The sequence below is a fragment of the Anabas testudineus genome, chromosome 3 (genome assembly GCF_900324465.2).
Source record: "Anabas testudineus chromosome 3, fAnaTes1.2, whole genome shotgun sequence".
Lineage (NCBI taxonomy): Eukaryota > Metazoa > Chordata > Actinopteri > Anabantiformes > Anabantidae > Anabas > Anabas testudineus.
In genome coordinates, this window is record NC_046612.1 from 18,472,638 (window position 1) to 18,498,881 (window position 26,244).

A 26,244-nucleotide genomic window follows, 5' to 3' on the forward strand; every position below is an offset into this window, starting at 1 on the left:
CACCTGGCAACACTGCGGCCATGGAAACGTTGTTGTCATGACGACCGTGAGACGCTACCCCACCAAGGCTGCTAATGTGACACAAATTTGGGCCAAATCAAGGTACGACTGCTGGTCAACTTTGACTTTTTCGGGTTCCCTGAAAAATAAAAGTTAGCGTTACGCTGTGTCCCGTTAGGTTTCTGTTTAAATCTGTAGATTGCAGCGTTAACAGACCTCTGTCGTTAATGCATTAGCTTAGCTTAGCTTAGCTTAGCTTAGTTAGGCCCGGGCAGCAATATGTCCTCAAACATTAGCTTTAAGTTACTGTACTGTACTTGACAGTCAGTTTAGAGCATATTTAGTTTAGCATATTTAAGGAGTTACATTTCTTATGTGATACTATTGTTCATAAAGAGACACATGTTTTTGTTGATACTCCACAACTTTCATTTGACGAGCTATAGCTAATATTTACTTTTGCATCAGATTCAGCAGGTTACATAAAAAAGTTATACGTTCCTGTAATATTAATGTGTGTTTGTTTATTTTGTGTCCATGAAGGGCTCATTGGACTCAGAAATGGAGGCATCCTGCAAATCCAGAGAGGAAACACCTTCTTTGAAAGTATCTGGTGCAGCACAGGTACAAAGTTCATGACATGAAAGGTGGAAGGTCAAAGACTGGACAAACCATGACTGTTTCTAAACTGCATGTCAAATCAAGTGAAAAGTATGCATGTAGAATAATTACAAAAATCTCCTTGCTACTAATGAAAATAAAACGTTGAATAAATATTGATGAAGTGGTTCCAAATGAAATAGATTCACATATGAATGTTTCACCGTTGTGATTTATTTCTCAGCTTCCAGAGAGCACAAACTGCTTGTCATGCTCAGAAGACGGCAGGTACCTCAGTCTCGGCCACTCCCAGGGCTTGTCTGTTTGGTGCGTGTCTTCTCTTATCTGTGCTGCAGACTGGCTGCAGGACAGATTGGAAATTACATCTATTCAAATGACCACAATGGCTGAGACAGCCTATCTGCTTGGCACTGTTGATGATATGGGTGAGTAGTATGCCTTGGATCAAGCCCCCATGCATCACTTCAGTTTTTGTTATGTGTATCATCCATCTCCAGCGTAAAACAAATATTTCTAATTTGTCTGGTTTTCATCAGGTGACAAATGGCATTTGTACTCTTCAAATGCAAATGTCATGCTCCTCAAGTATTGCCTTTGATAAACTGAAGTGAAACAATAACACTACAGTTAAGTTGAAACCTCCAAGAGGTGAGAAAGAGTAGAAACACGTTCTTTGTTAATATGGTATTATCAGCTGCCTTTGTCTTCCACTGCAGGTGTTGCCAGAATCTTTGCATATCAGTGTGACAGCATTCACCTCCTCAGTGTTATTAACATCATGGTGAGTAATATCACTCACCGTTGTATTTCACTATTCTTATTCTATCACCTCTTGACATATTGAGATACTGTCTGATATTTACTTTTTTTAACCACTGAATATTTCGAATTAGTCACTGAAGACACAACAGTGTAATGTTTTTTTTTTTTTTTATCACAAAACACTATCTATATTTTGGTTGCATGTTATTTATTATCCTTGCATTTGTTTTTTTATAATATACTGTAGGAAGATATCAACAAAAGGAGCGTTTGCTTGACATTTGAACTTTCAGAAGGGGGACATTATGGAGCTGCATCATTCAAATGTAAGTAAGGGCTTTACTTGCTGTTTGAGCTGTTTCGATTATGTGATTTTAAGTATATCTACTCGTAACGGTCTCAGGTAACGGTGCTTTTTGGCTCGAAATCTATCACATCCCCTCAGAAGCCTGGCTGAAAGAGTTAAAGATAGCAGTGTCACAGGCGCAGGTAGGGTGCTACAGTATAATTATTAGGCTGGTTTGATTAGGTTGTTTAATAATATTATTGGAAAGTTAGAATGGATGAAAAAAATGTTTTTTTTATCATTAGGACCCAAACTCCTCTGGAGATGTGGATGTGAAATGGTCACCATTGTCTGTGGCAGCTAAAATCAAGCCACCCAAAATTCCAGCAGGTACATTTTCATTGACATCAAAAACTGTACAACTGTAGCATAATATAATCTAACAGAGCACTGATGAATGTATTTGTCTGTAACTTCACGTCTCTTGTTTGAATGTGTATGTTGCTATCAATTCTGCTGTTAGAAAGTAAAAGCGTGAGAAAACACTCCAGTCGAGGGTGCAACCAGGTCAACAACCCACCTTGTTTCTGATGTTTTGCAGGGACAGGCCTGGAAGGTCAAATAGACGTCTTACAGCCAACAGACTTTTCGACACATTGTTTGGCTCTAGACATAGACACCAACAGCTGTCAATGGGAGGAAGAGTCTTTCAGTACATATGCAGGAAAAACTAGGTAAAAACTAGCCCAAGGTACAATAAACTCAACACAAATACAATCACAATTCACTCGAGTTTCTGTATAATAAATTAGTTTACTGTTTTCATGGTGTATTTTTAACTGGTCTACTTAACATGGTGTATTTGAATGTAAGTGCATATTTTTTGTTGTTGAATGAAGTGACTCCCTCCAATTCAGCCCCTTATTTTCTTTTTAATATATATGTTTTGGCTCTTGGATTTTTTTAGACATTGCACCTTTCACTTTCTTCTGCCTTGTGGGCAGTTTCCTGGTGACTGCAAAGCAGCGTCTCAGCCAGGTTTGTAATGGAGGAGAGGTGATGTTGGGCTCTTCAGTATTATTTGAGTGTTGAACTTGTGAACTTTCTGTATTAAAGCATAATGTAAAACAGTCGTTAGTGTTCACAGACATCCCACTGAAAGTGGGATCAGATCAACAGACGCAGCCGTATAACACAGCTCATTACTGTCTATGGATTTTATCCTGCATATTAAGAGCTTATCATTATCTAAAAGCTATTTTCAAGTCTGCAGTGATAGACCGTGTTACTATTGATCTTACCTTTAGTCTCTGACTTTTTCCGGCAGAACAGCCAGTTGCTGTGTGTCTGTGGTGGAGTGGCAGCCATCATCTACTTCAGTATGTGCTACACAAAGCAGCAAAGAACAAACCAGGTGGGGTATTTATTTGCTTAGAAACAAATGTGATGTGGTTATAGACTGTAATATGTAATATCTTTTTGAAGCAGATGTGGAACCCATGCCAGATGTGCTGTGCCCAAATGCACAGAAAATCCTCTGCTCTGCTGTTAGTAGATGTACCCGATACATAGCTCTTGGACTTGATGATGCGTTAGTGTGTGTCTGGGACAGGAAATCTGGTGAGCAAATCTTATGGTGACATGACAGACTTTGTTTTGTTTTTTTTTGTTTGTTTTTTTAATTATATCTGTATCTATTTTAGCACATTATCCACATGGTCAGAACAACGTGATAAATAGAAAAGGTCAAGAGAAGCTTCCTGATCTAACTTAATTTAATCAGTATCCAACAGGGACATTTCAGCATTGTATATTAAAATATTTCTTCTTTTTGTGTATTTTGGGCCAACAGCGTCAACATTTACCATTATTTTTCATGCACTTCACATTCCCACTGAGAATATTTAATTAACAGGCACTTTTTTACTCTTCACAATTTTACTCTTTAATCCTAAACTGTGTCCAATGAATAACAGACTTTAAATTTGCAACATATTCTTGATTTGTTTAGCTTGTAGTGATTAAACCTCAAATTAGCTTTACACATTTTGAGACATTTTTGAACAGAATGAGGAGTGTGGATGTTGTCCCCCATCATTTCCACTGACAGGGCATAAGCAAGTGATTTCTTAAAGGCCAGTATGAACAGAAGGAACGGTTACAAGGTTGCAAGTAAGCCTTAATGAAAGGTTTAATTCCTAAATAAAAAACACAATACAAGAAGCTCAAGGAGGGTTTTGCTTTATATCCTTGCTATGACCAGTGTCTTCTACATATATATTTGTGCATAATGCTGTATATTTCTGACATTACTGTGCCAATTTGATGACTTTTGAATTTTTTTTACTTAAGCTGCTGCTCTACAATTTGCCATTTTGGAGTCTCACTTCAAGCTCTTTGATACATATTAGATCATAGATATCAAATAGAACAAATAGTTACAATGTGAAAAGTCCTTATAGACAGATTAAAACTAAGACAAACCACATTAGTAGTTTATGAACTTTATCTCCCTTCGTAGCAACCACTGCAAAAACTGACATCTTGAAATACTGATTTATCAGTATTTCAAGATTATTTCATAATCAGTGTTATATCTCTATTTCTGAGTGACTTCACCCCCCACATACAACCTTTGCACAGCACTACACGTGTGTGTGGCTGACAAGCCTGTGTGTGTCTCTTTACCTGTCATTTTCTTGTCTTTCCCTCAGGGTCTCCATTGTCTGTTGTCTTAGTGTCAGCAACAGACAGTGCCTTCCTCAAGATGGATTTTGTTGATTACTGGCCTGTGTCTACTGATGATTGCCAGACTTTTACAACAGCACAAGTTCGTCTTTTAGTGGTTTGTAAAAGTGGAAAAATCCACACGGTCACCACAGGAAGAGGGGCACAATCCTGCACATTGCTGCTCACTGAAAGGTTACCTGAGTGTTAGATTTTCCATATTTTATGTCTGCAATCCTATTGTATCAAACAAAACACTTTATACATTATTTCATATAATTTTACAGGCCAATAGACAACCAAGACCTCCCAACGATCACAGCTTCAGTGCCATTCCTGCAGTGCTTGGTAGGTATACTGAAGTTGTTTATGAAAGCAATATAACATCATCCAAGATACAGCATAATAATTTTGGTGTCTTTGAATCCTGCTGTCCTATTTTTTTATGTCCTAACTAGTCGCTTGTGGTCCAACGAAATGGAAAAATGTTCCTCCAAGATGTCATTAACAACAAAACTGTGTGCTTTTTGGTTCCTCCAAAAACTCATCTGATCACGACTCCCTGTAATCCTGTTTATACTCTGAACTTCAAGCAGCATACTCTTTTCATACGAGGTAAAGCCAAAGCCAAAATGTTGTTGTGTTTTGGTTCATTTGAACAAAACCAAAGAAAGGAGTACCAATGATGGAGTAACAGGTGATGTTGTAGAGAAGTCAGATTAATTTCATATTAAAGTTTATATTAAAGTGGATATAGCAATAGAAAAGCTGCAGAAAAAGGTCAATATAAAAAAGAACAAATACTGTAGTTAAATATATTTCCCACTCAGGTGATCAAGGCCCCGGCAGCACTGCATCTTCTAAAGAAGACGGCCAGAGTCAGCTTTTCATTTTTCATTTTGGAGAATCTGACATCCTTAAGGAGTATATTGTGCCATTTCACTCACCCCAACAACAAAAAACACTGAGCTTTGCCTCTCTGGAGGAATTCTGCAATCTCTACCTTCAGCAAAGGTTTGTATTCTTTTTGTTTTTACGCCTCTATTATCGGAACATGTGGTGTCCAGTTAACTTTGACAGTGGATGTTAAAGTAGTGTCTTGGGTTCTTTCATGTGAAGAGTGCTTTCTGTGGAGGAAAGGAACAAAGCTATAACACAGACATGGAAGCAACTACAGGAATCTGCAGTGGTGGTGCAACAGAGGCGAAGCAGAGCGACAACCAGCTGAAGAACTGCAGCTGTCATATTGTATGTTGGGTTGTTTTGAAACACTGTGTGAATTTATATTCTAAAACTGCATCAGTACAGCAACAATATTATGTTTTTACTTTTATTCTTTAGTAAATGTCTACATTTATTAAGCTACCCATCTAAGTCTCACATTTTGTTAGACCGCCTTTAGCTTTGATTGCAGCATGCATCCACAGTGACATCACCTCAGTATGATTTTGCAATGTCACAACATTTTTTACCGTCCAAAGTTGCATTCATGTGTTAGGGTAAATCTGGACTCATCAGGCCACATGACCTTCTTCCATTGGACAGTTCCTAACCCAGTTTTAGTAGTTTCATCAATCTCCTTAGATGTTTTCTTTGCTTGATGCCAATAATTTGACTCTTCTGAAACAGATTAACATCTTTTTCACGACCACAGGATGTGTCTTCTCACTTAGTTACTACTTAGCTACTCACTGCATCAGTTAGGGTTCAATAACTTGTTGCCAGCTGAAACATAATCATCCATTCAGTAATTATCCAGTGGATGACTCCTGCTTATCCAATAGGCAGTTATTTACCTCGAATGTAACTTCAAAATATTGCCTTGAAAATAATCTATTTGAATTTAGATTTCAATTCAATTCGGTTTATTTATATAGCACCAAAACACAACAAAAGTCATTTCAAGGCACTTCGCACTGTAAGGACTGTAAGACCTTACAAAATCGAACTGTATATAGAATCATATAGAAACCCAACAATCATGTTGGAGCAGCGCTAGGCGACAGTTGCATCTTTGGTATTTCCTGTTCAGTAGTCAGTTCATACTGTGGCATATCTCTTCTATGGTATGGCAACTGATACGGATTTTAATATCTGTGTGAAAGCCCCATTTAAATAAATAAAACCTTTGGGGAGCGTTGATGCCAAAAAGCCCCAAGTTATTCACTTGCACAGGTGCTCTATTCAAAGAGTCTGGCATGTGTTCTGTACCAGAAAATGAATCAGTAAGAATCAGCACCTGTAAAACAGGCAGAAACTTTATTTCCTTGTCTCTCAAGTCTCTGCCTTGCTGTGGTGTTATACTTAATATGCCATAAATTGTGATTCTGTCCCAGGGACCTGCAAAGTTTTACTTTCATTAGCATTTACTTTCACCCCAGCATAAACAGGCAGTGACTGGTAAAAGTACAGGACGCACAGCAGCATAAATGACTTTTTTTGAGTTTATAGTTATTATTTTGAGATTAATAAATGATTTTTATCTGACCTACATTATACCAACATCATGTCTGTTGTGTAAACAAAAAATTATTGAGAAAATAAATGTTACAGATACTGTAAATAAACATTTTTAATATAATTTAACTTTATAATTAACTGAAACTGACTAAGAAGAATTAAACCATGCAGAAAAACGTAGTGAAAGGTAGATAATATATTATACAGTTGTATTTAGATGACATATAGTAGAACATAAACAAAATATTCTTTATTTTGTAAAATGCAAGATAGAAACTGATGATGGATCACACTTAGCTTCTCATTTATGCACGTTTTAATTATTCCACATTATGAACAATCCTTTACTCCATGGAGCTGAGAATTAAATCTTTGCTGAATATCCTATTCGTCACAGAGTAGAAATGGCCTTTTCATTGCAGCAGTGAGTCATCACTGATAATAGGCCGCTGTCTCTTCAGGGATCCACATGAACAGAGAGACAGAAGCATGATTGCATAAGAGATCTGCACATGCATTGCAAATGCCACGGTATTGCTGTGCAACACTAATTTGTTTCCCTCTTAAACATTTCCAGCAGCCATGGATTCACCGTAAACAGATTCACAGTGAATAGATTTACTTCAAGTTGACCACTCACTTCAGTTTACAGAACATTTAAATGCAAATTTACTATACAAGCTTGTGTTATGCTCTGTGTTTCAATGTAGCACAATCAGCAGCCATCTACCCATCTGTTACAGATGTAGTGACAGTTTATATATTTACTTACTACATTGTTTTGTAAAACATGAAAGAAATCCATGATGGCTCACACTTACGTTCACATTTATGTGTATGAACCTACTGTACATGTCTTTGCCCTCTGTGTTTCTAAAGTTAACCAAAATAATACTAGACTATTCAATGAATACAGGATCCCACATCTGAATAAACAGTATAAACGGTCAGGAATCCACTGGGCTGGACTGGTTTACTTCTCTTTCTGCATCATTATATACAGCTAAAAAGCTCGACTCTGCTTTGCTGTGACCATCACCGCACAACATGAACCTCTCCTGGCTGGAATTGTTCACCTCTCTTTTCATGGGCAAAGAGCTGCCACCACACGTGAAAGATCCGGTTACAACTGTGTTGTTATCCAGGTCTGATGCTGTGGTAGCGTTGTAATGTCTCTGGATGCCCTTTCTGAAGTGAATGGTGAACAGGCCGTAGATGACTGGGTCTAGGCAGGCGTTAACGAGACCAAAGATGAACAGAATGTGGGTCAGTGAGTGGGAGACCTTCCCCTCCAGATCATCAGGGAAGAACCAGTACCACAGGCCCAGCAGATAGTATGGCGTCCAGCAGACGATGAAAGACAGCACAATAACAATACTCATCTTCAGAGTTCTCATTCGAGCTCTGGGGATGTTATTCTTTGAACAGCGCAAATGCACTTCACTGGAGGGCACTGCGAGCAGAAGAGATGGCAGATGATGACAGATTTAAAATGAGCCAGAGTTCTGCTAAGCATTGATTCATTTTAAACATACTCTTACCCTTTTTTAGTCGTTTGGAGATCTCACAGAAGATCCTGTTGTAACAGGTGATCATGATGACCAGTGGCAGCAGGAACAGGCAGCAGAAAGTGAACATGTTGTAGGCCGTTTCATGCCAGTGGATGACGAAGCTTCCACGTGTCGTGCACTGAGTGAAGTCCTCAGGATGGATGATGGTCACGTTGTGAAAAAGGAAGATCTGATAACATCCGTTATTATAAACAGCTCAGTCCAAAGAATTCACAGTACAGAAATAGAGGTTGCACGTTTTGAACAGGTCACTTTTAATAAAAAACACATTAAAAGCAGGTCTAATGAAAATCAGTCCCCTGCCCCCTGTCCTTACCTGAGGAACCGACAGCACGATACTCATTCCCCACGCCACAGTCAGCATTACTCTGTTCCTCTTTCTGGCTTTATTGATGGCCAGAGGGTTGAGGATGGCCGACTGCCTATCCAGACTGATCACCACAGTAATAAATGCGCAAGAGTACATAGCCTGCAGTTTGAGAAACATCAGTAGCCGACAGGCGAAGTCTCCGGCGAGCCACTGGACTGTGATATTCCACACAGCATCCACAGGCATCACGATGAAGGTGACCAGGAGATCAGCCACTGTCAGGTTGATTATCAGCACCGTGACGTGGGATTTACGTTTCCCATCACCGTGTGCCGCCCACAGAACAGCCAGGTTGCAAAACGCAGATATGCCACAGAGCATGAAGGTGATGACCACTCGGACTTTTGCTGCTGTGGTGAACGTGGGCAGCTGCAGGGTGTCGCCCTCCGATGACCAGTTAGCAGGGTGTAGGGAGCAGTTGCAGCTGGTGTTCAGCTGGCGGCCCGTCGTCAGGTGATACATGGTCCCTGCAGAGTCACACAGGGTGGTGTTCATTTTCTGAAGATTGCGGAGGAGGGAACATCCTGCTCATCCACCCTGAAGAAGCAGCGCTGCTAACGAGAGTAAAGAATAAAAGAGGTCATCAGCAATGTACAAGAAGGATGAGTCAGGGGCCAACGAAGTGGGAGGAGAAACACAAATGTGCCATTAATGAATAATACAACAGCAAAATGCATATATGGAAGACTCTTTTTTCACATTACCATTCATCATTCAGGTGGACGCATTTAGATATATATTGAGTTACATAATACAAACTCCTCACTGTACAGGTTACTCACGCATTTAAGCATCATTGTGCAAGTTTGCACAAGCTCCTATAACTAATGAAGAAAAAGTTAGATTTCAAACTTTCTGTTAATAACCAACGATGGTTAGAAAAAGAGGAGCACCATCCTCGACGTAACCTCTCATGAATCAAAACATTCACAGACATAGATAGAGATCAGTGATCTCTATCCTATAATCATATAATCATATAATCATATCGATCCCAGGAACTCAGAGAAGACTTTGGTATCAAGTCTAAGGAGAGTAACGAGACACCCGTGAAAGATTTTTGGTTCCACATATGCAGAATTAAATATATAAGATATTAGATGTAAATTCAAATTTAAGTGGAAAAAATAAAGTCCAAAAAAGAAACAAACTCACGTCCATGAGGAAAAGTGGAGACGTGGTAGTTTTTGCCTTTTGCGCAGGTCTCGGATGCCAGATGTTTAGCAGGAGCGGAGCTTCGTCGGGGTCTGTCTGTCTGTTTGTCTGTTTGTCTGTTTGTTTTCCAGATGATGCTGAGCTGCTGTGACTTCATTAAGATTCTCTCATAGCTCCTCAGATCCGATCCAGCGCGTCCTGCGCGCTTTGCAGCCGCTGCGCCTTTATCCACACTCCAAAAAGTGCCGCCGCACAAAATCATTTTCCGGGGTGTGGTTTGGAAATCAACTTCAACTAAGGCAAAGAATATATATGGTGTTTAGTTTTTTCTAAATAACTTCCAGCAAGAAAGAGGTAGATAGAAGTAGATAATTAAAAATTGTTATCATATTGTAATAAATCTATTATTATTACCATTACAATACCTCCTTAGACATCAAACCTTTTACTTTTGTAAATATGTCTTCAACAAAGGCTCCAAAGGTGCAAACATGTTTTGTTTGAAGTGTTTATGAGAAAAGCAGTATTTCTTTTCTGAAGTATACATCAGTGTGTTGTTGTTACATGGAAACAGTAATTTAAGTGCTGCATGTGTTTATCAAACCTGATGCAATGATGTCATTTTTAAAAAGGATTATTAGGTAAGATCTGTAGGTAAGTTTATAAAACTTGTTTTGGTATTTGTTTGTTGTTTGAAATATATATTACTGTTTAAATGATATATGTGCTATATGAAATACCCTCTTACATAAGACATGATTCATATGACAGGACAGAGAGAATCAGCTGCTGGTAAAATAAGACTCTCTCTGATTGGGAGAAACATGACTGCTCTTTTACTCTTTCTTCACTTTCTCTACTGGGTTGCTTTTACAGAGAACATGGTCCACAGTTATTTCTGCTTTACTGTCTTCAATGCTGTTTGAGCAGAATATGAGTAGAAAGTCTGTTATTTCCTCTTCTCTGTAAATATGGAGCTGGTTCCCGCTGCTGTATTATTGTTATATAGTGGTTTTGTGCCAAACTACTTCTTGAACAAGTGGGTACACATGGAGAGTAACCAAGAAAAAGTCTGGCACCCCTAATCAAATGGCAAATTACACTCCAGTTACACAAACCTGATCAGTCATGCTGATTGGTGAGCTTTAGAAGTGCTTGTAAAAGCATTATGTTACCTTTGGACAGAACCGTACAAGCTGTTTTCCATCTTTAGGTTTTGGAGACACCTTCAGTGTTTGTTTTTTCTTTATTATTTTTAACGTTATACAACACTGAACACATTGAAATGTTGGCAGAACAAACCAAAACGTGTTAAATAACCCAGAGTATGTTTTAATATTTGCTTATCTTATTATATTTCAGATTGTCCAAGTTATCTACAAATCATTATACCAAGATTGAATGTCACTGCATTTGAGAGCAGGAATATGTCACAACTTGTTTAAGGAAAAGTCGTGCAAATGTTGGAATGGTAAAGAATAAAGTATTAGCATAAAGAAAATACACCTGGCTGTGGCACATCTTAATATATCGGCCCTGACAGAAGGTGTCTACTTTGTCTAACGAACAGAGATCTAATAAACACGCCTGAGTTAATCTAACTATTGGGCTCTGTTTCCATGGTAATATCTCCCTGAAAGCTGAACACAGGATGAGATTAGGTGGCAGGGATTCACCGATTCACATTCCTGATCCAGTCTGGTTTTACAGATGTAAAAATACAAAGGAGAAAGAATTAGGGCCAAAATGATATAACCAAAGGCCATGGCTGTGTGTGAAACAAAGTGAGGCTGTGACTAGTGTCATGTGTTATTGTTTGACGGACTATGCGCAACATTTTATCACAGCATGAACGTTGTTGTGATTTTCATGCATCTATAAAGGCCAGGGCTGGATCGTGATCTCATTTTGATGAATAATTAGTTATGTGCCCTGAAGCTTTGTGATCTGTGTATTTCAGTGGTTTACCCTCTGTCTACGTGAGTCTGTTATTGAAAAGTGTGTACGTCTGCACCCCTGCAGCACATTACTCTGATTCATTCTATTCTATTCATTTTATTGACGTGCACAGTGCATGTTCGGTGCCATGTGAATACAATGATCTACATGTTTTACACCAAGAAACGCCAGTATTGTTATCAGTTGATATTGTTATTAATTTGCGTCAGGAATTCATTTCAGTTCAAGTCACTTAACAGCAGATCTATCTTCTTAAAAAAAAAAAAAAAATGTTGTATACATTTTTCTGCTCTTCTACTTTGTTTGCTATTGTCATATTGTGTTTTCACATGAAAGCTCGAGACTTAAAAGGTGTGGATTAAAATGCATGGTGAGTCACTAAATTAGCTGCAGCTGAGGTTATTTCCTGAACCTCTGACCTGTTCATTTACTACTTCACAGATTGAACACATCTGATCCAGGTAATCAGCAGTGGGAAAGGCAGGGACGGCCGGCAAAGAAGCAGGACAGTGTGGTCATCACATGCTAATAATCTGCATCTGAGTATGGTCTGTTTTTCATATCCACCAGATGATGCTACTATATGCTTACAATCCTTCAAGCAGAGGGAGCAAAGACAGCAGGTAATCAGGCAGCAACAACAGACTGATCATGCACAATGAACTACAAGTGTGTGAGAAACTCTCCTGACGCCGCTTCCAGCCACCTTTCTGACTCTACTCTGTAGATGTACAGGAACAACATACGACATTTTGATATTAAGAAACACTAAGTAATCTACTTGTAAAGGGCTGGCAATACATGAGCTGTTCCCCTTCCTCTGTGATGTCCTTGTATCCGTGTTGCAGGATCTGTATTGTTTTACTGATATGGATTAACTTCCCTGGTTCCAATTTAACATAGACAGTTATGTGGTGGTCAAGATGCGATCAGGAAGGAAGGGAACATGTTGACCCAGAACATGCTGTTATTTGTCAGCCAAGTCCTCTGGGTTCATTCATCACGAGCCCTTGGAGGGAAGTCGTGTCACATTAGAACTCATTGCTCTCAATTCACACTCAGTTGTGTTTATAAGCTTTAATAAAGGAAGGAGAGTCAGTTGAAGTTAACTGAAGTGGAATAGAAGAAAAGCAAATGTAATAGGCTTTGAATATAAAGATGATTTGTCAAGGAGACAAATGTGTGTTTTAATGTCAAAATACTACTTTAACGTTAAGTGAACACCATTACAGGTGACATACAAATACACATACACAATATTAACACATTTACCTCAGACTTTGCAAGAAAATAATTCATGCAACAGCAAGGTAAAATAAAGCTACAGTAGGATTACAGTTAGAAGGTGCTTACGTGAGCCAGCAGATCTAAAAGTGTCACATTTAAAGCAAAAAACATTGTTATGAAAGGATCATAAGTCAAACAACAGCTGAAGCTCCGGTGGAATCAGGAGACAACCTCCATCCTGACAGACATGGAGAAATCCTGACCTCGCTATAGTGGCTCAGATCAAGGAGCACAAATATTACAACAGCATCATGGCTGCTCTGAAGAAGACAGCAGGAGCAGTAGCAGCATACGTCCCATATAGAGAAGCATTAACCTGTAGTCAGCTGCTGGAGATTCACCCTGACACTCTATCAGCAAGGAAGGACGGTTTTGAACACTAAAGCACTGGTAAAAGAAAAAGGTCAAATTTGCTCTTAATCAACAACATGAAAAGGTCAAATCCAAAAGACAGTTGGACAGGACACCATAACAGACAAGGTCCTGGGAGCAACGTTTGGCTGTAAAGCTGCCACTGACACAGATAATCTGTCAAAGACTGAATCAGACTGGCCTCCATATCTATATAGTGTTTGGCTCGGGGCCTCAGTCACTACATTTTCTGCAGTTAACAGTGGGTAATGATGACCATTTGTACCCTCTACATTGCCTGGTGATTATTCAAGGCTCTTTGGAGGCAGTGTTTTCCTGACACATAGGCTTAAATTCACATTCATTACACTGGTGGCAGCAGTAGGATCAGTCCAAAATGTCAGCGCTGGAAAATAATCCACTTTGACCTCAGACAACCAGATATCTCTCGCTCTCCGAACACAAGTGACTGGTACAGGACTTGTAATCTACAGCTGAACAGTTTGAGATGCTTGTGGACAGTAGGGATGATGTAAATTCATAGGTCTCCTTTAGTCTAGCTGAGCTCGTGAGGGGCAGCTTGTCCCTAGGCTACATAATGAGACAGTCAGGGATTTTAACATTGCACTTGACTGACTGCTAAATCCTACCCCTCAGCAGATTTTAACACATGACAAGGTTTGTCAACTGAAGACCTTTTTATTATGCATATGGGAATGGGGATTTGTGTGACAGGTGGCAAAGTTAAACCCTCTACTCTGGAAGATATTTAACCATGCTGAGTTTATCAGACATTCAGAAAATAGATTCATGATATTAAGGCTCATGGAGTCAGAGATATCGCCTCTGAAAGTATTGATTCCTCCGTCATGCTTCACAGAGCTTGTAAAGCAGACCCTTTCTTCCTCCACACTTTGACCTTTGCCATAAGCCAAAACACACACACATAGTATTTACTCAGACGCAGGCCATACCTTTGAGCCTACTTTGTTATGTTGACTTCTGCACATTACAACCCACATTCAAATGAGTGTTTTCTTCTGTTTGTCTTCAAACAGGAAAGAGAGACCCATCTGTCATTAACACTTCAGAGTTGATGTCAGCAAGTCAGACTTATCAATCACCTGTGAGCCTATCTGGATTCAATGGATTAATCGTTGTTTCATATATTTTCTAATATGTTACGTTGTATTGGACCAACTAATCAGGATGATGTGAAAAACATTTGGTTTGTTGACGTGCATGCTCCATTATCATCATCTTGTTCTTCAATTAGTGCCATCCTAAAAGTGGTGATATTTATAATGAGGATCAGTGTATATGTCTTCTGACTTGACAGTTGTCCAGAAGACAATCACTGACACCTTTTGAATTTCATGAGCTGAAAGCTGTAACCATTTGAATTAAAACAAAAAGAAATTCAACATTTCTCTGTCCATGTCCATCATTTGTCTTTGTTTTGCATGTGTCTTGTGTTATTTGGTATCTGTGGTGAATTGGTCTCATTTTATTAATGGTTTTGGTTGTTGATGTGCACGTATTTAGCACTTGGTGAGTCTCTACAGTCTTTGAACGTCCCCACCCGAGTCCTGATCCTATTTCTCAGTGTTTATTCAGTCAGCGTCGCTCTGAGGGTGAAACAGAAAGCAGCGCGTCAGCAGCGCGTCAGCAGCGCGTCATCGGTCACAAGACAATACAGGAAGTAGCTCTTAGCAACAGCTAGCTGCACTATGACGATACGAGGAACTTAACAGCGGCGAAGAAAAAGTGTGTCGGTGCCAACAGAAGTCAATAAATGTGTATAGTGTAAGACTCTGTACAACAGCGAATGTTACCAGCATGGAAAGAGCTATCAAAGTCGTTATTTTGTCGGTAATTTTCACAGTCTCGCAGGTAAGTTTCGAGTCAATAAATATTGAATCAGAGTGTTACTAGCCAGTAACTTACCAGGCCTGACAGTTTGACTTACCGTCGAAAACCGTGACAGCCATAAGTACTGGTACCTGTTTGACTTATGTCCTCATTATGTCCACAATACACGGAGCTCATATACGAATCAGAAAGAAGAGCTGTCCACTAAATAACGACCCAAATGATTGTTGTCATCGGCCAACGCTAGCTCTAATATTAGCCTCAGCTACCATCGTCCAAGCTTGGAAAACAGAGTTTATGTGCTGCATCAGTTAATATTGATAAAAAAGTACAAAAGAAGGATTAAATTAAATTTTATTCGACGGCGATGAGATTTATTTTAGCTAACTTTTGGTTTGGTGGACCGGGATTTCCCCAATGTATCAAGTTAAAGACAAGGAAGTGGTTTATGTAGATGCGCCAGTCACAGTGCCAGGAGAGAAGTGAAACCAACCCGGAGCAGAAATATGTGATCTATAAACAGCTATCTTCAGACTGAAGAGGCTACTCAACTATTGCAGATGTGGAAAAATAAACTGTCTGGAAAGTCTGAGGACCTAAACCTGATGAGCTCAGCTACACTATTCAGACTGCTGAAAGTACTAAGATGTGTTCAAGTCACTCTGGTCTTTATTGCCCCTCAGCAGGCTTTGTGTTGGGTGGTTGTTCATCTTCCAGAGATGTAATGTTGAAAACATATAAACATGTAACCCAACAGTCATAAAGCACTACATACAATTACATGCAGTTTGGTTTTAATGCTTTCCTAGGGGCAAGACACCCCTTAAAACGAAAGCAGTATCTATTTGAGAGACAAGCACAGACATGGTTGTCAGCAGTTCAACCAGCAACAGAATATTTTCCTTCATTTGTGCTTTAATATGAATGATTTTGACATATATGAAGCATCAAATACATGTCTACTTAGATGCAGCTTGTGTTATCTTTCAGGACATTTTGATAACATTTGTTGCTTTCTGCACTTATTTCGTGTTCTCTCTATCTGATTCATTAACTGGATAAAGTTGGGTCTGAACTTAGTCTAAATATTTTCTTACCTTCCTAACAGATAACCTGCCAAGAAGCAATTTTGCACATTTCAAATGGAGGGACAGAGAGAGAGTACTGCATTGTCCACAATCACTCCTGGACACCTCTTGCAACAAGTCTTGATGATGCTGTAAGTTTTTCAAGGCGTTTTTTAAATTGTTGTTCTGACTTGTTAGTGTTGGGACAGGTAATTATCTATTAATTAACTACTTAAGTTATTTTTACCATTTAGCTGTTATTTTTGAGAATGAGAAAATGCTGGCATTTGTAGCCTCAGTAAAGTTCTAGTGAAGTAACTTTCAATCAGTGACAGCATCTCCAAAAACAAACTCTTGTGTTTTTCAAAGGGAATATGACAGAAATATTAATACTATCCTAATCACATACTGTTTTCCCTTTGGCAGAAGCAGTATCCTCTGGTGACTATGACCTCCACTGTGCTGTGCAATGCCTCAGAGATCACTCCAGATGTGGTAAAGGGCAAAGCACTAGTGGTGATGAGAGGGGACTGTGATTTCAGCCAGAAAGCTCTAAATGCTCAGAATCTGGGAGCTACAACTTTGCTCATTGCAAGCAACAAATCACTGGTGGGTCATTTACATCCCTCTGTATTTTAATGAAATACTTCAATAATTGTTTTGTGTTTTGTCTGTGTGTGGTGAAAGTATAAGCATAAAACAGCATGAATCACACCATAGACTAGTTAAGAAATGTTTTCATTTCTGACAAGTGGGATTAAAAAAATGTTTCACTGTTTGTGTTACTGTGCTTTATAGATCACCCCATCAGCTAATGACTCAGAGTACTCAAAGGTCCAAATTCCTTTGGCTCTCATGAGGTACAGGGACTTCTTGGAAGCACAGCAGGTCAGACCGCCTTTCCTTTTTCTAGTGGTCATGGTTATTGTTATATCTTCTTTTGTGAAGATACATTTTATAAAGATGAAACGTTGTTCATTTAATGTTAAATCTTTGTGCCTGTCCAGGTGTTTGGTAAAGAGATGCAGGTAAGGCTGTATGCTCCACCACACTCCAAGATTGATCCAAGCATTGCAGTCATCCTATTGATTTCCATTGTGACGGTCGTCCTTGGCGGATACTGGAGTGGGGCCTGCGAGAGGTTAGATGTATTGGTTGAACACTGAACACACACACACACAGACACACACGTATATTGAACTAGAGCAAAGATAACAGAAAAAACATCTGTTTTAAAGTTGTTTTAAATAGTTTCTTTAGTGTCTGTGAAGATTCTCAGTCGTCCAGATGGAGTTATCTGGAAGTTGAGTCATGGCAACTGGACTTTAAGTTATTTGAAACGTTTCGCTACTCATCCAAGTAGCTTCTTCAGTCTGAAGAAGCAGCGTTGTTGATTAGCTAGAAGATTAACCAGCAATAAAAACTGGACTTCTCCAAAGGTCATATTTATTGCTGTGCCGTTATATAAGATTGCACTAAATTCCACAGTATATTCTCATTGTGTCATAATGCTGCTTGAATCATGCTTTTTTTTAAAATACAACAGGCTTGGAAAGCACATAAAAACAATTTAAATGTTTATTTTTTTTTCTGTTTGTGGCAGAGATCGGTTGAATAGTTGTGCACCAGGGGGAGGAGGGGGAGAAAGCAAAGCAGAGAGTGGAGAGCTTTCCCTTTACTCTCCTCTCAAAGTGGTTATCTTTGTTGCCTTTATGTGCGGGATGCTGGTCCTTATGTACTTCTTCTACAATGTTCTTGGTGAGTGGGGAGAAAAACGACTCTTGAGCACACAAAGAAGTAAAATTATCCAGTGATGGTGGTTGATGTGCTGTTTTTCTGTGTCTTTTCCTCAGTTTACGTCATTATTGCCATATTCTGCCTGGCATCTGCCTCTGCACTGTTCAGCTGCTTTGATGCAGTGATGGATAAAATTGGTTGTGGCACTCTAAGGTAGGAGGATCTGCTATTACACTACTGTTAGTCAAATATAAAATAGATCGAATCAATTATTAATATAATAAAACATCAGACATATGTGTGTCAATACTATCTAATGAAGCTAAGGGATTATGTGGTAAGGTTTTTTTTGTTTTCTTTACAAATATGTTATTATCACAAGCATTGTGTCCACAGTGGCGAGATGTGAAACACAGTTATAATCTAACTCACCAAGCCACTCTCTGACAGAACATGCCACAGCTGCTAGAGTCTTTGTTTTTTTTAGCATGTTTTCTGTGTCTTCTAGCTTCTCTGTCAGAAATTGCAACATCTCTGTGAGGTCTCTCATATTGGCTGCTGTGTGCATTACCATTGCTGTGATCTGGGGCGTCTACAGAAATGAAGAACGGTACTGTGAAGACACACAACCATAACCTTTATGTCTGTTTTATTCTATTTTTTTATCATGATTATGAAGAGCACGTTGCCATCCGAATTAGGACTGATGTAGAACTTACTTGTGCTTTAAGATAGATTTTAGATATGTGTGAGACAAATCATATGAATTATCTTAAATAAAAAATGTTGTTAAGTTAAAATACTTAATTTAAGAACTTTTGTATCTTTCAGATGGATCTGGATCTTACAGGACCTCCTCGGCATCGCTTTCTGCCTTAACTTCATGAAGACCATTTCACTGTCCAATTTCAAGGTATCACTCATCTTATCATGTGGTTGATCTTAGTGCTTTCTCAAGCACAAGGATTATCTGTACTGTCATTATTATAGTTGTATTTATTGAGGAATTAGCCCATTTAGTACATTTATACTGATGCTTTTATCCGAGGTGACCTGTGAGTGCTGTGGAAAGCAAGCTAAACTATCTAAGTCAGGGAGGAGTCATTTCAAAGTGTATATATATATATATATCTATAAGAAGAAATGTTTGTTTTGTGACATATAATGGCCAGATATGACTAAAAGGGATTATTTTATTAAGTGCATGAAAAGTTGCAACAGAGTACTGTCTTCAATTGTCTTTTGAATACTGGGCGCGACGCTGCTGAGGGAACAGAGTTACAACAAAGTAGCTTGTTCCACAACTGTGGTACACCTGAGATAAAGGTATTAGAATGTCACACACTGTCCCATTGTCCTACATTGAGTTCCCATTTTTTCTATCCTTACAGATCTGTGTGATTTTGCTGAGCCTTCTACTCGTGTATGATGTTTTCTTCGTCTTCATCACTCCTTTCTTCACCAAGGTATGAGTACAGTTATTTCTGTTAATCCCCAGGACTTGAGGGCTGGAATTTCTGGGATACTTGGATGCCACTGATTTCAGAGGGAGATTTCCTCAGTATTTGTGCTTTGATTTTCAACTTTTTGTGGCCCCAAATTTAACTTTTTTCTAAATGAACAACTACGTACCTAATACACCGTCCATCCAAAAAAGTCACCACATTAGTCACCACTAAGCAAATGGGTAAGAGTCTGTGGTCAGCTTAGTACCTGAATATACTGAATGACCAGGTTATTCCATGAATGAATTCCTGCTTCCCTGATGGCACGGGCCTGTTCTAAGATGACAATTCCAGGATTTATCAGGCTCAAATTGTGAAAGAGTGGTTCAGGGAGCATGACACATCATTTTCACACATGAATTGACCACCACAGAGCAACTCCGGATGGGAATACAGTGGCAAGAATGTGAACCTTTTGGAATTTAATTGGAATGTCAGATCACATTTTAGAACAAATAAATGCAAAAAAAACATGAAATTCAATGGTTCACGGGCAGTGTATATCTACCTAACATCATCAAGAGCACCACATATAAATAAATGGATGAGTAACATAACATGAATGCTTGGTGTTTCATTTTCTGTCAACAGAATGGAGTCAGCATTATGGTGCAGGTTGCCCTTGGCCCAGATGCATCTGGAGAGAAGGTAAGTCCTGCTGTGTTGCTTCCAGCCTTTAAGGGGAACTTCACCAAACTGTCTTTGCCATTTGTCCATATATACAGAATAATAATAATTAAAAAAATAATCTTTATATATGGGGAACATTGATGCATCTTTTTATTCTACCTCAGGAATTGTATTTTTATAGTATCCCTTTTTTATTCCTGGGCTTATAGTTTGAAACTTTGAAATATTAAAATTTTTTACTTAATCAAGATACATCATGTTGAAACATCTACTGAATAAGTAAATTGTTGGAGTAGATTTGTGGTAAAGAAAAAAATGTTTCATAGTTTTATCACCTAAAAGCTAAGCTTGGTGGAATTCCTCATCAACTTCACACTGGCTTTATTAACATCTTGGCTGGTCTGCACCGTTTGTTGTTGATACCCAGAGGGGAATGATAGACTGTTTAACTAACTGTGTGCTGGGGTTGGGCGGGCTCTGTCGTAGACGCAAAGTAACATGGTGGAGGTCCCCGCTGAACCCCAGGCGCCTTCTGAGAAAGTAAGGCTTGATTTGTTACCCATGTAGTCCTTTGTTAGTGCTACATCCTGACGTGGGTGGGGAGGGCACATAGATTCTTATGAGCACAATCCCATTTTTAGAAATCTTCTTTAGTTTAGATAAACAGGATTAAAAATATGAGGAAACTTTAGAATTTATTAAAAGTACAAATATTGAAAATCATTAATTATACTAGGAAAACTACAAACGTGTATAATCTAATATATAATAATCTACAGGCTATGTTGGGTGTACCCATGGTTCTTTGTTGTCCATTGTGTTCATGTGTATCTATTATTGTTTATTGCAGTTTTCTTTTTAGTTTGTGATTAAAAACTTGGCATGTATATGTGCTTTTCTCTAACCCTGTGAACCAAGGGTAAAGAAACCCACATGATTATCAGGTGGGTCATGCTAATCGGTCAGATGACTTTGCATGCTGAGCATGCTCTGAATTGAATTAGTTTATAGTCATTGTAATCATTAAAACATGAGTTGGCCCTAAGGGTCTTATGTTTTCAGGGAAAGGTTTTAGCATTCATATTCAAATGTGATTAAAACATGCTGAGACATTTGTTGGAGAATGTTTGCAGATATTTTCTGGGTTCTCTGTTTTACTTTAGAAGTCTGTTCCTGTGTATTTACAACTAAATCATATTCAGCAGGTTGTGCTAAAGTGTGTATGGTATGTTTGTGAGTATTTGTTGAAAGGCTAGCGTTCAAGATAAAATTTTTGCCAATGGCCCATAACAAAAAAGAGTGTTTGTGAACATTTGTTCTTCTGTAAAAGCCCATTAATGGACTTTATTTCAGATAACACTGTTGAACTTGTTCCTATCCATTTTGTCACAGCTTTGTTAAATTCAGATAAATTCAAACACCAAAACGTTTTTCTTTTCTCAGCTTCCAGTGGTTATGCGTGTCCCACGGTTCTCAGCTTGGGCTCAGAACTTGTGTGGGATGCAGTTCTCCATTCTGGGTTATGGAGATATCATTGTTCCAGGTGAGGTTAGAGTATCAGAGGTTACCTAATCTTTCAGTAAACATTTTGATTACAGACAACAGTAGTTATGCTGCATGCAAGTCAGTTTAACTGAAGTATATGAGTACATCTCAGCTCCGTGTGGTAAAAAGCTATGATTTAAAGTTATTTAAAGGTCTACTCACTTTTGTGAAGCCTTTTGAAGACTAGTATGTGTTGCTTTCTTTTTGATTAAAAAATCATAACAATATTCAAAGTCAGAAACCAAAAGACAGCACTGTCTTTGCCAAATGTGTGGGGTGATGTCTGACTCACAGTCTGCAACCTAAATGGTCCAACAGGTCTCCTTGTGGCTTACTGCAGCAGGTTTGATGTTTGGATCAACAGCAGCAAGAAGATCTACTTTGTCAGCTGCTGCATAGGTACATCACAGCACAACATACTTTGGCATTCAAATGTTGCAACTTTGCATTACTGTATGTAGGTTAGAGTAATTTCACTTGCATCTTTGGAAAAAGAAATAAAAACTAATTAAAAAAGGAAAAATACATCTTATGCAATTAGGTTTTTTATGTCTGTTAATATTGTAAGAACAAATGTACAGTATGTTATTTATGTATTATTATTTTTTAGTTAATAGATTTTAGTGTTTGAATGTCAGATTACGGATTAATAAATGAGTAAATAACTCTTTCTTTATTTATCTTTTATTGAAACACTGATGTTCTTCCTTCTGGCCAGTAGGGGGTTTCTGATCCTAATTATCATAAATTAAGCATTCTACAGATTTACTTTCACTAGTTACTGATCGTATTTGTATGTTGTACATCTGTGTTTGTCTTCTTTCCTTCCCTGTAGCCTACCTGCTGGGAATGATACTGACATTTGCTGTGATGCTGCTGTCGGGAATGGGTCAGCCTGCTCTACTCTACCTTGTGCCTTTCACCCTGATAACCTCTGCTGTGGTTGCCGGGTGCCGGGGGGAAATAAAGCAGTTCTGGTCAGGAACCACCTATCGGGTGAGGAGACCCGAGACAACTGAAATAACTTATTGATACTCGATAGCTGTAATGACATGGCCTTGATACTTTCAAACATGCTTTAGCTTATTTCTGAAGAATTGTAGTCCTCCTTTTATTTTCTGAAGCCAAACACAGCACTACAAAGACTTAAGAGCATAGCAAAGGCTTACTGTTAAGATAATGCTCACTGCTCGTCACTTGGAGCACATTCTAAATATTTACTAATATGCAAAAGGCTCAATGCTTTACTGCCAAGCTGTCTGTGCTTAACATTACTTGCATTGTTGCCAGTTTGCAAAGCAACTGTCTTCTCTAAACAGAGAGAAGCCGGGTTCACCAGGCGTCTGAGGCCTTTTTCAGTATTATACCGTAGTGAGCGGCAGCCACAAAGATGTTATTCCTCTCTTGCTTGTTTCTTTACTGTATTGGTCCTGATAAATCAAGTGAATTCAGTTGTCACTGTGACCATATGTATCTTTGAAATCCTTCAACTTAAACTTAAGTGTGGCTGTCTTTTATTTACTGCATGGCATGCAGGACATGTCAGCAATAGTTAATATTTTGAGGTGTCTTAAGAAAATCAATAAGAAACAATTAATAGAATCAACAGTGTTTTATTAATGGACCTTGAGTTGTTTGAAATCACTCAGTTCTCTGCAGCTAGAGATACTGAGTAAACATGGTGCATCACTACACTGTCTTTGCACTGCAGAGATCAGTTTGATGCACTGATATTGACAGGTACTATATTATAGTATATTGTGCTTTCTTTAAATAATTGTTTGCACAACAAGATACTGTACAGTGGCTTTTAAAAGTTTTGAAGATGCCCTCACTTTTTGTTTCACACTAGGTTTTATTAAAAAAAATGTCCATCACCCTTTGGAAACTGTTACTACTTTAGGTGTTCTTGAGAAAGTGTTTTCAGACTTCTCACATGTTAGATTTCTCCACAGATGTTTAATAGGGTTAGGGTTAGCTAACCCTAAAGTTGAACTTCCACCTGAGCCTCAGGTCTTATGCACTTTGAAGCATGGTTTCTTTAAGGGCTTCATCCTTCCCTCAATTCTAATCAATTTCCCTGTCCGAGCTGCTGAGATGCACCCGTATAGCATCATGCTGCCACCACCATGCCTCACCGTAGAGATGGTATTAGCAATTAATGAGCAGAGCTTGGTGGTCAACAGACACAGTGCTTCATGTTCTGCCCAAAGAGTTAATGTTTTGTTCTTTTATATGTCATTTTGCAAACCACGAGCAGACTGTCATACAGTCATACATATAGTATGCTTGGAACTCATATATAGACAGGTGTGTGTCTTTCTTAACTAATTCAGTTTAGTTTACTAGAGACTGATGGGCAAAAATGTCTACGTTATCCATTTAACACAACACAAAGTGTGCAATCAGTGAAAAAGTGTGAACTCTTTCTTAAGCCATTGTATTTGATTTGCATGCTCCTTAGCCTGAAGTTAGTGTGTAAATGTAACTCAAGGTCACATTGGGGATATGACATCCATCATAGGATGCTATAAACAAGGTCAGTGTGTAATTTATTTTATTACATGACCTCCTATCCCACAAAACCCTGAATGTCCTGCAGAGACTTTCTGAGGTATGCTAAAACAAAAGCAAAACCTTTTGGGGTTTTTTATGTTTTGAAAGGTAAAAAGCAGTGGTGTTAATACATTTAAAATATTGTTGCTGTATAAACATAGAACAACTTGGACCATACATTTATTACGGTAAACATGTCAAAGGTACGTAATTGTAGTAGTAATATGTAGTATGTTGTAGAAAAAGTTGAGTTTGAGTTGAGTTGATTGAGTTTGTAGCTGGTTTAGGAAAATGCCTACAACTACCTCACAGTGTCTTAGAGAAGATAGAAGTTAGATATGTATGTGTGTGAGTGTGTGATCACAAAAGAGCAGAAAGAGAGAGAAACATCTGACCTGGCTCTGTCTTCACCAGGTCTTGGACTCATCCAGGGAACCTTTGTTGCCAGGTGTGCTTCCCTCCAAACCAGACCTTTCCCCTCTATCTCTTCTGCCATTTTACAGTGTCGCTTACTGCAGTGCCTTCTCTTCTCTTACCAGCTTCTTTTTATCCCTCTTTTTCTTTGACATTTTAACTCTTGATTTCCATGGTCAGTGTGATTCAAATACAATCTTGGAGAACCTAAGTTTGGACCGATCAGTGTGTGGCATTAACTGGCCACTAGATGTCGCTAGTTGAAAATAAAGAGCTTCTCAGCCACACTCTAAAGTGGTCTTGTGTTAGAGCCATGACCCTGGAATACCATTAACTTCACTTCATTATTTCTCCAGTTTGTTTGTTCGCAGTGTTTTATCTTCTCTTTCTCCACTCATCTGTCTTTGCCAAGTATGGAAATTAATACTCTTACCACTCCATCCACATGTTCATGTTGCCTTCTGCATGTTGTTGCTTGCAGTTAACCTGGGAAAGCTGTGGCATGGATTTCAGGAAATGTTATCTCTGTGGCTTGGTATTTGTAGAATGTACCACACATCTACTGTTGTATACGTAGCTAAAAAAATTCCAATAGAAATTCCATCTTCCATCTTGTTTTTCAATGTCTGTCGTTGGTAAAAGGTTAAACTGAATTATTAACATTTTCCTTGCTGTTTCTTTTTAGAGGGAAGAACTGACCGCTCCATAGCAGAACGATGCTGACCTACAGTGTTGAGCATGAACCCATCTTCTGGATCTTTTTTTTTTTTTAATAAATATTTTAATATTTCTTTTGCAAAACAAGGGAACATGTTTTGATTAACATATTCTTAAAACATTATAGGCTCATTCTGACTGCTGTGAATGGAAGGTTAGTAAATATGTACCAGTACCAGAGGTGTTTTTTAAGTGATTGAAAGGCTTGATATGTTGCAGTTTAGGTTTATGTTCTGAAAACTGTAATGACTTTGCCTTGGTGATGTTTGCATATTGCTGAATGAGAAAGCACTTTATATTACTAAGGCTGACAGTTGTTCCATCTTTCATAGGGTGGGGGGGGGGGGGGTTTAACTTACTTACAGATACAATATGAGAAATTTGGTAACACTTTTGAAGGTTCAGTGTAACCTGTTTGTATGATGTGATTTTTCTTTCATTGCTTTATATTAAATGAACAACTTCTGTTTTTTGCATGTGTATTTTATGCACATTTACATGATGAAACTACTTGATTGAAAAGAAGAAGTAAAAAAGGAGGTACTTGCCTACACCTGTGCGTCAGGAAGTATGATCAACAGTCACAGTCCAGTTGTACAGACATAGTCAAAATTGTTGGTACCCTTCTGTTAAAGAAAGAAAACTTGGTCAC

At 38.6% G+C, this 26,244-nt stretch overlaps 3 protein-coding genes across 6 annotated transcripts; 2 read left to right on the forward strand and 1 right to left on the reverse strand.

Moving 5' to 3' along the window:
- Positions 1–24: 24 nt before the first annotated feature.
- wdr93 (WD repeat domain 93) lies at positions 25–5,907 on the forward strand. Its single transcript, XM_026377554.1, has 16 exons — positions 25–102; positions 544–624; positions 845–1,046; positions 1,338–1,402; positions 1,631–1,709; positions 1,787–1,872; positions 1,975–2,059; positions 2,271–2,403; positions 2,637–2,707; positions 2,997–3,083; positions 3,158–3,289; positions 4,384–4,591; positions 4,684–4,744; positions 4,855–5,011; positions 5,227–5,410; positions 5,516–5,907. Exons 2-16 carry the CDS (start codon positions 562–564, stop codon positions 5,622–5,624), a joined length of 1,722 nt encoding a protein of 573 aa, XP_026233339.1. The 5' UTR covers positions 25–102; positions 544–561; the 3' UTR covers positions 5,625–5,907.
- A 1,237-nt stretch (positions 5,908–7,144) lies between these two features.
- Positions 7,145–9,342, reverse strand: LOC113173948 (putative gonadotropin-releasing hormone II receptor). The gene is made up of 3 exons (XM_026377553.1): positions 8,744–9,342; positions 8,398–8,596; positions 7,145–8,309 (listed from the first exon to the last, which is right to left on the reverse strand). Exons 1-3 carry the CDS (start codon positions 9,290–9,292, stop codon positions 7,804–7,806), a joined length of 1,254 nt encoding a protein of 417 aa, XP_026233338.1. The 5' UTR covers positions 9,293–9,342; the 3' UTR covers positions 7,145–7,803.
- Positions 9,343–15,239: 5,897 nt separating this feature from the next.
- On the forward strand, positions 15,240–25,926 carry zgc:123258 (PA_hSPPL_like and Peptidase_A22B domain-containing protein). Of its 4 annotated transcripts, XM_026378343.1 has the most exons (17): positions 15,240–15,442; positions 16,530–16,640; positions 16,915–17,097; positions 17,287–17,376; positions 17,496–17,629; positions 18,092–18,246; positions 18,342–18,438; positions 18,734–18,835; positions 19,057–19,138; positions 19,617–19,691; positions 20,322–20,378; positions 20,847–20,900; positions 21,804–21,903; positions 22,224–22,304; positions 22,741–22,901; positions 24,876–24,909; positions 25,561–25,926. In XM_026378343.1, the coding sequence occupies exons 1-17, from the start codon at positions 15,389–15,391 to the stop codon at positions 25,596–25,598; spliced, it is 1,608 nt and encodes a 535-aa protein (XP_026234128.1). In that variant the 5' UTR covers positions 15,240–15,388; the 3' UTR covers positions 25,599–25,926. The 4 variants fall into 4 exon arrangements, with proteins under 4 accessions (XP_026234128.1, XP_026234131.1, XP_026234129.1 ...); XM_026378346.1 differs by lacking the exon at positions 20,847–20,900; XM_026378344.1 differs by lacking the exon at positions 24,876–24,909 and having other exon boundaries at positions 25,561–25,671.
- The last annotated feature ends 318 nt before the right edge of the window (positions 25,927–26,244 follow it).

Excerpts from the sequence above, each read along its gene's own strand:
- wdr93 (XM_026377554.1), top strand. The coding sequence starts at position 562 with ATGGAGGCATCCTGCAAATCCAGAGAGGAAACACCTTCTTTGAAAGTA. Across the intron at positions 2,060-2,270 it reads GCCACCCAAAATTCCAGCAG|GGACAGGCCTGGAAGGTCAA; the intron begins GTACATTTTCAT and ends GATGTTTTGCAG. Across the intron at positions 5,411-5,515 it reads AATCTCTACCTTCAGCAAAG|AGTGCTTTCTGTGGAGGAAA; the intron begins GTTTGTATTCTT and ends TTTCATGTGAAG.
- LOC113173948 (XM_026377553.1), bottom strand. The coding sequence starts at position 9,292 with ATGAACACCACCCTGTGTGACTCTGCAGGGACCATGTATCACCTGACG. Across the intron at positions 8,597-8,743 it reads TCGTGCTGTCGGTTCCTCAG|ATCTTCCTTTTTCACAACGT; the intron begins GTAAGGACAGGG and ends GGATGTTATCAG. Across the intron at positions 8,310-8,397 it reads CTCCAAACGACTAAAAAAGG|TGCCCTCCAGTGAAGTGCAT; the intron begins GTAAGAGTATGT and ends TTCTGCTCGCAG.
- zgc:123258 (XM_026378343.1), top strand. The coding sequence starts at position 15,389 with ATGGAAAGAGCTATCAAAGTCGTTATTTTGTCGGTAATTTTCACAGTC. Across the intron at positions 17,098-17,286 it reads TTGCAAGCAACAAATCACTG|ATCACCCCATCAGCTAATGA; the intron begins GTGGGTCATTTA and ends TGTGCTTTATAG. Across the intron at positions 20,901-21,803 it reads CCCAGGCGCCTTCTGAGAAA|CTTCCAGTGGTTATGCGTGT; the intron begins GTAAGGCTTGAT and ends TTCTTTTCTCAG.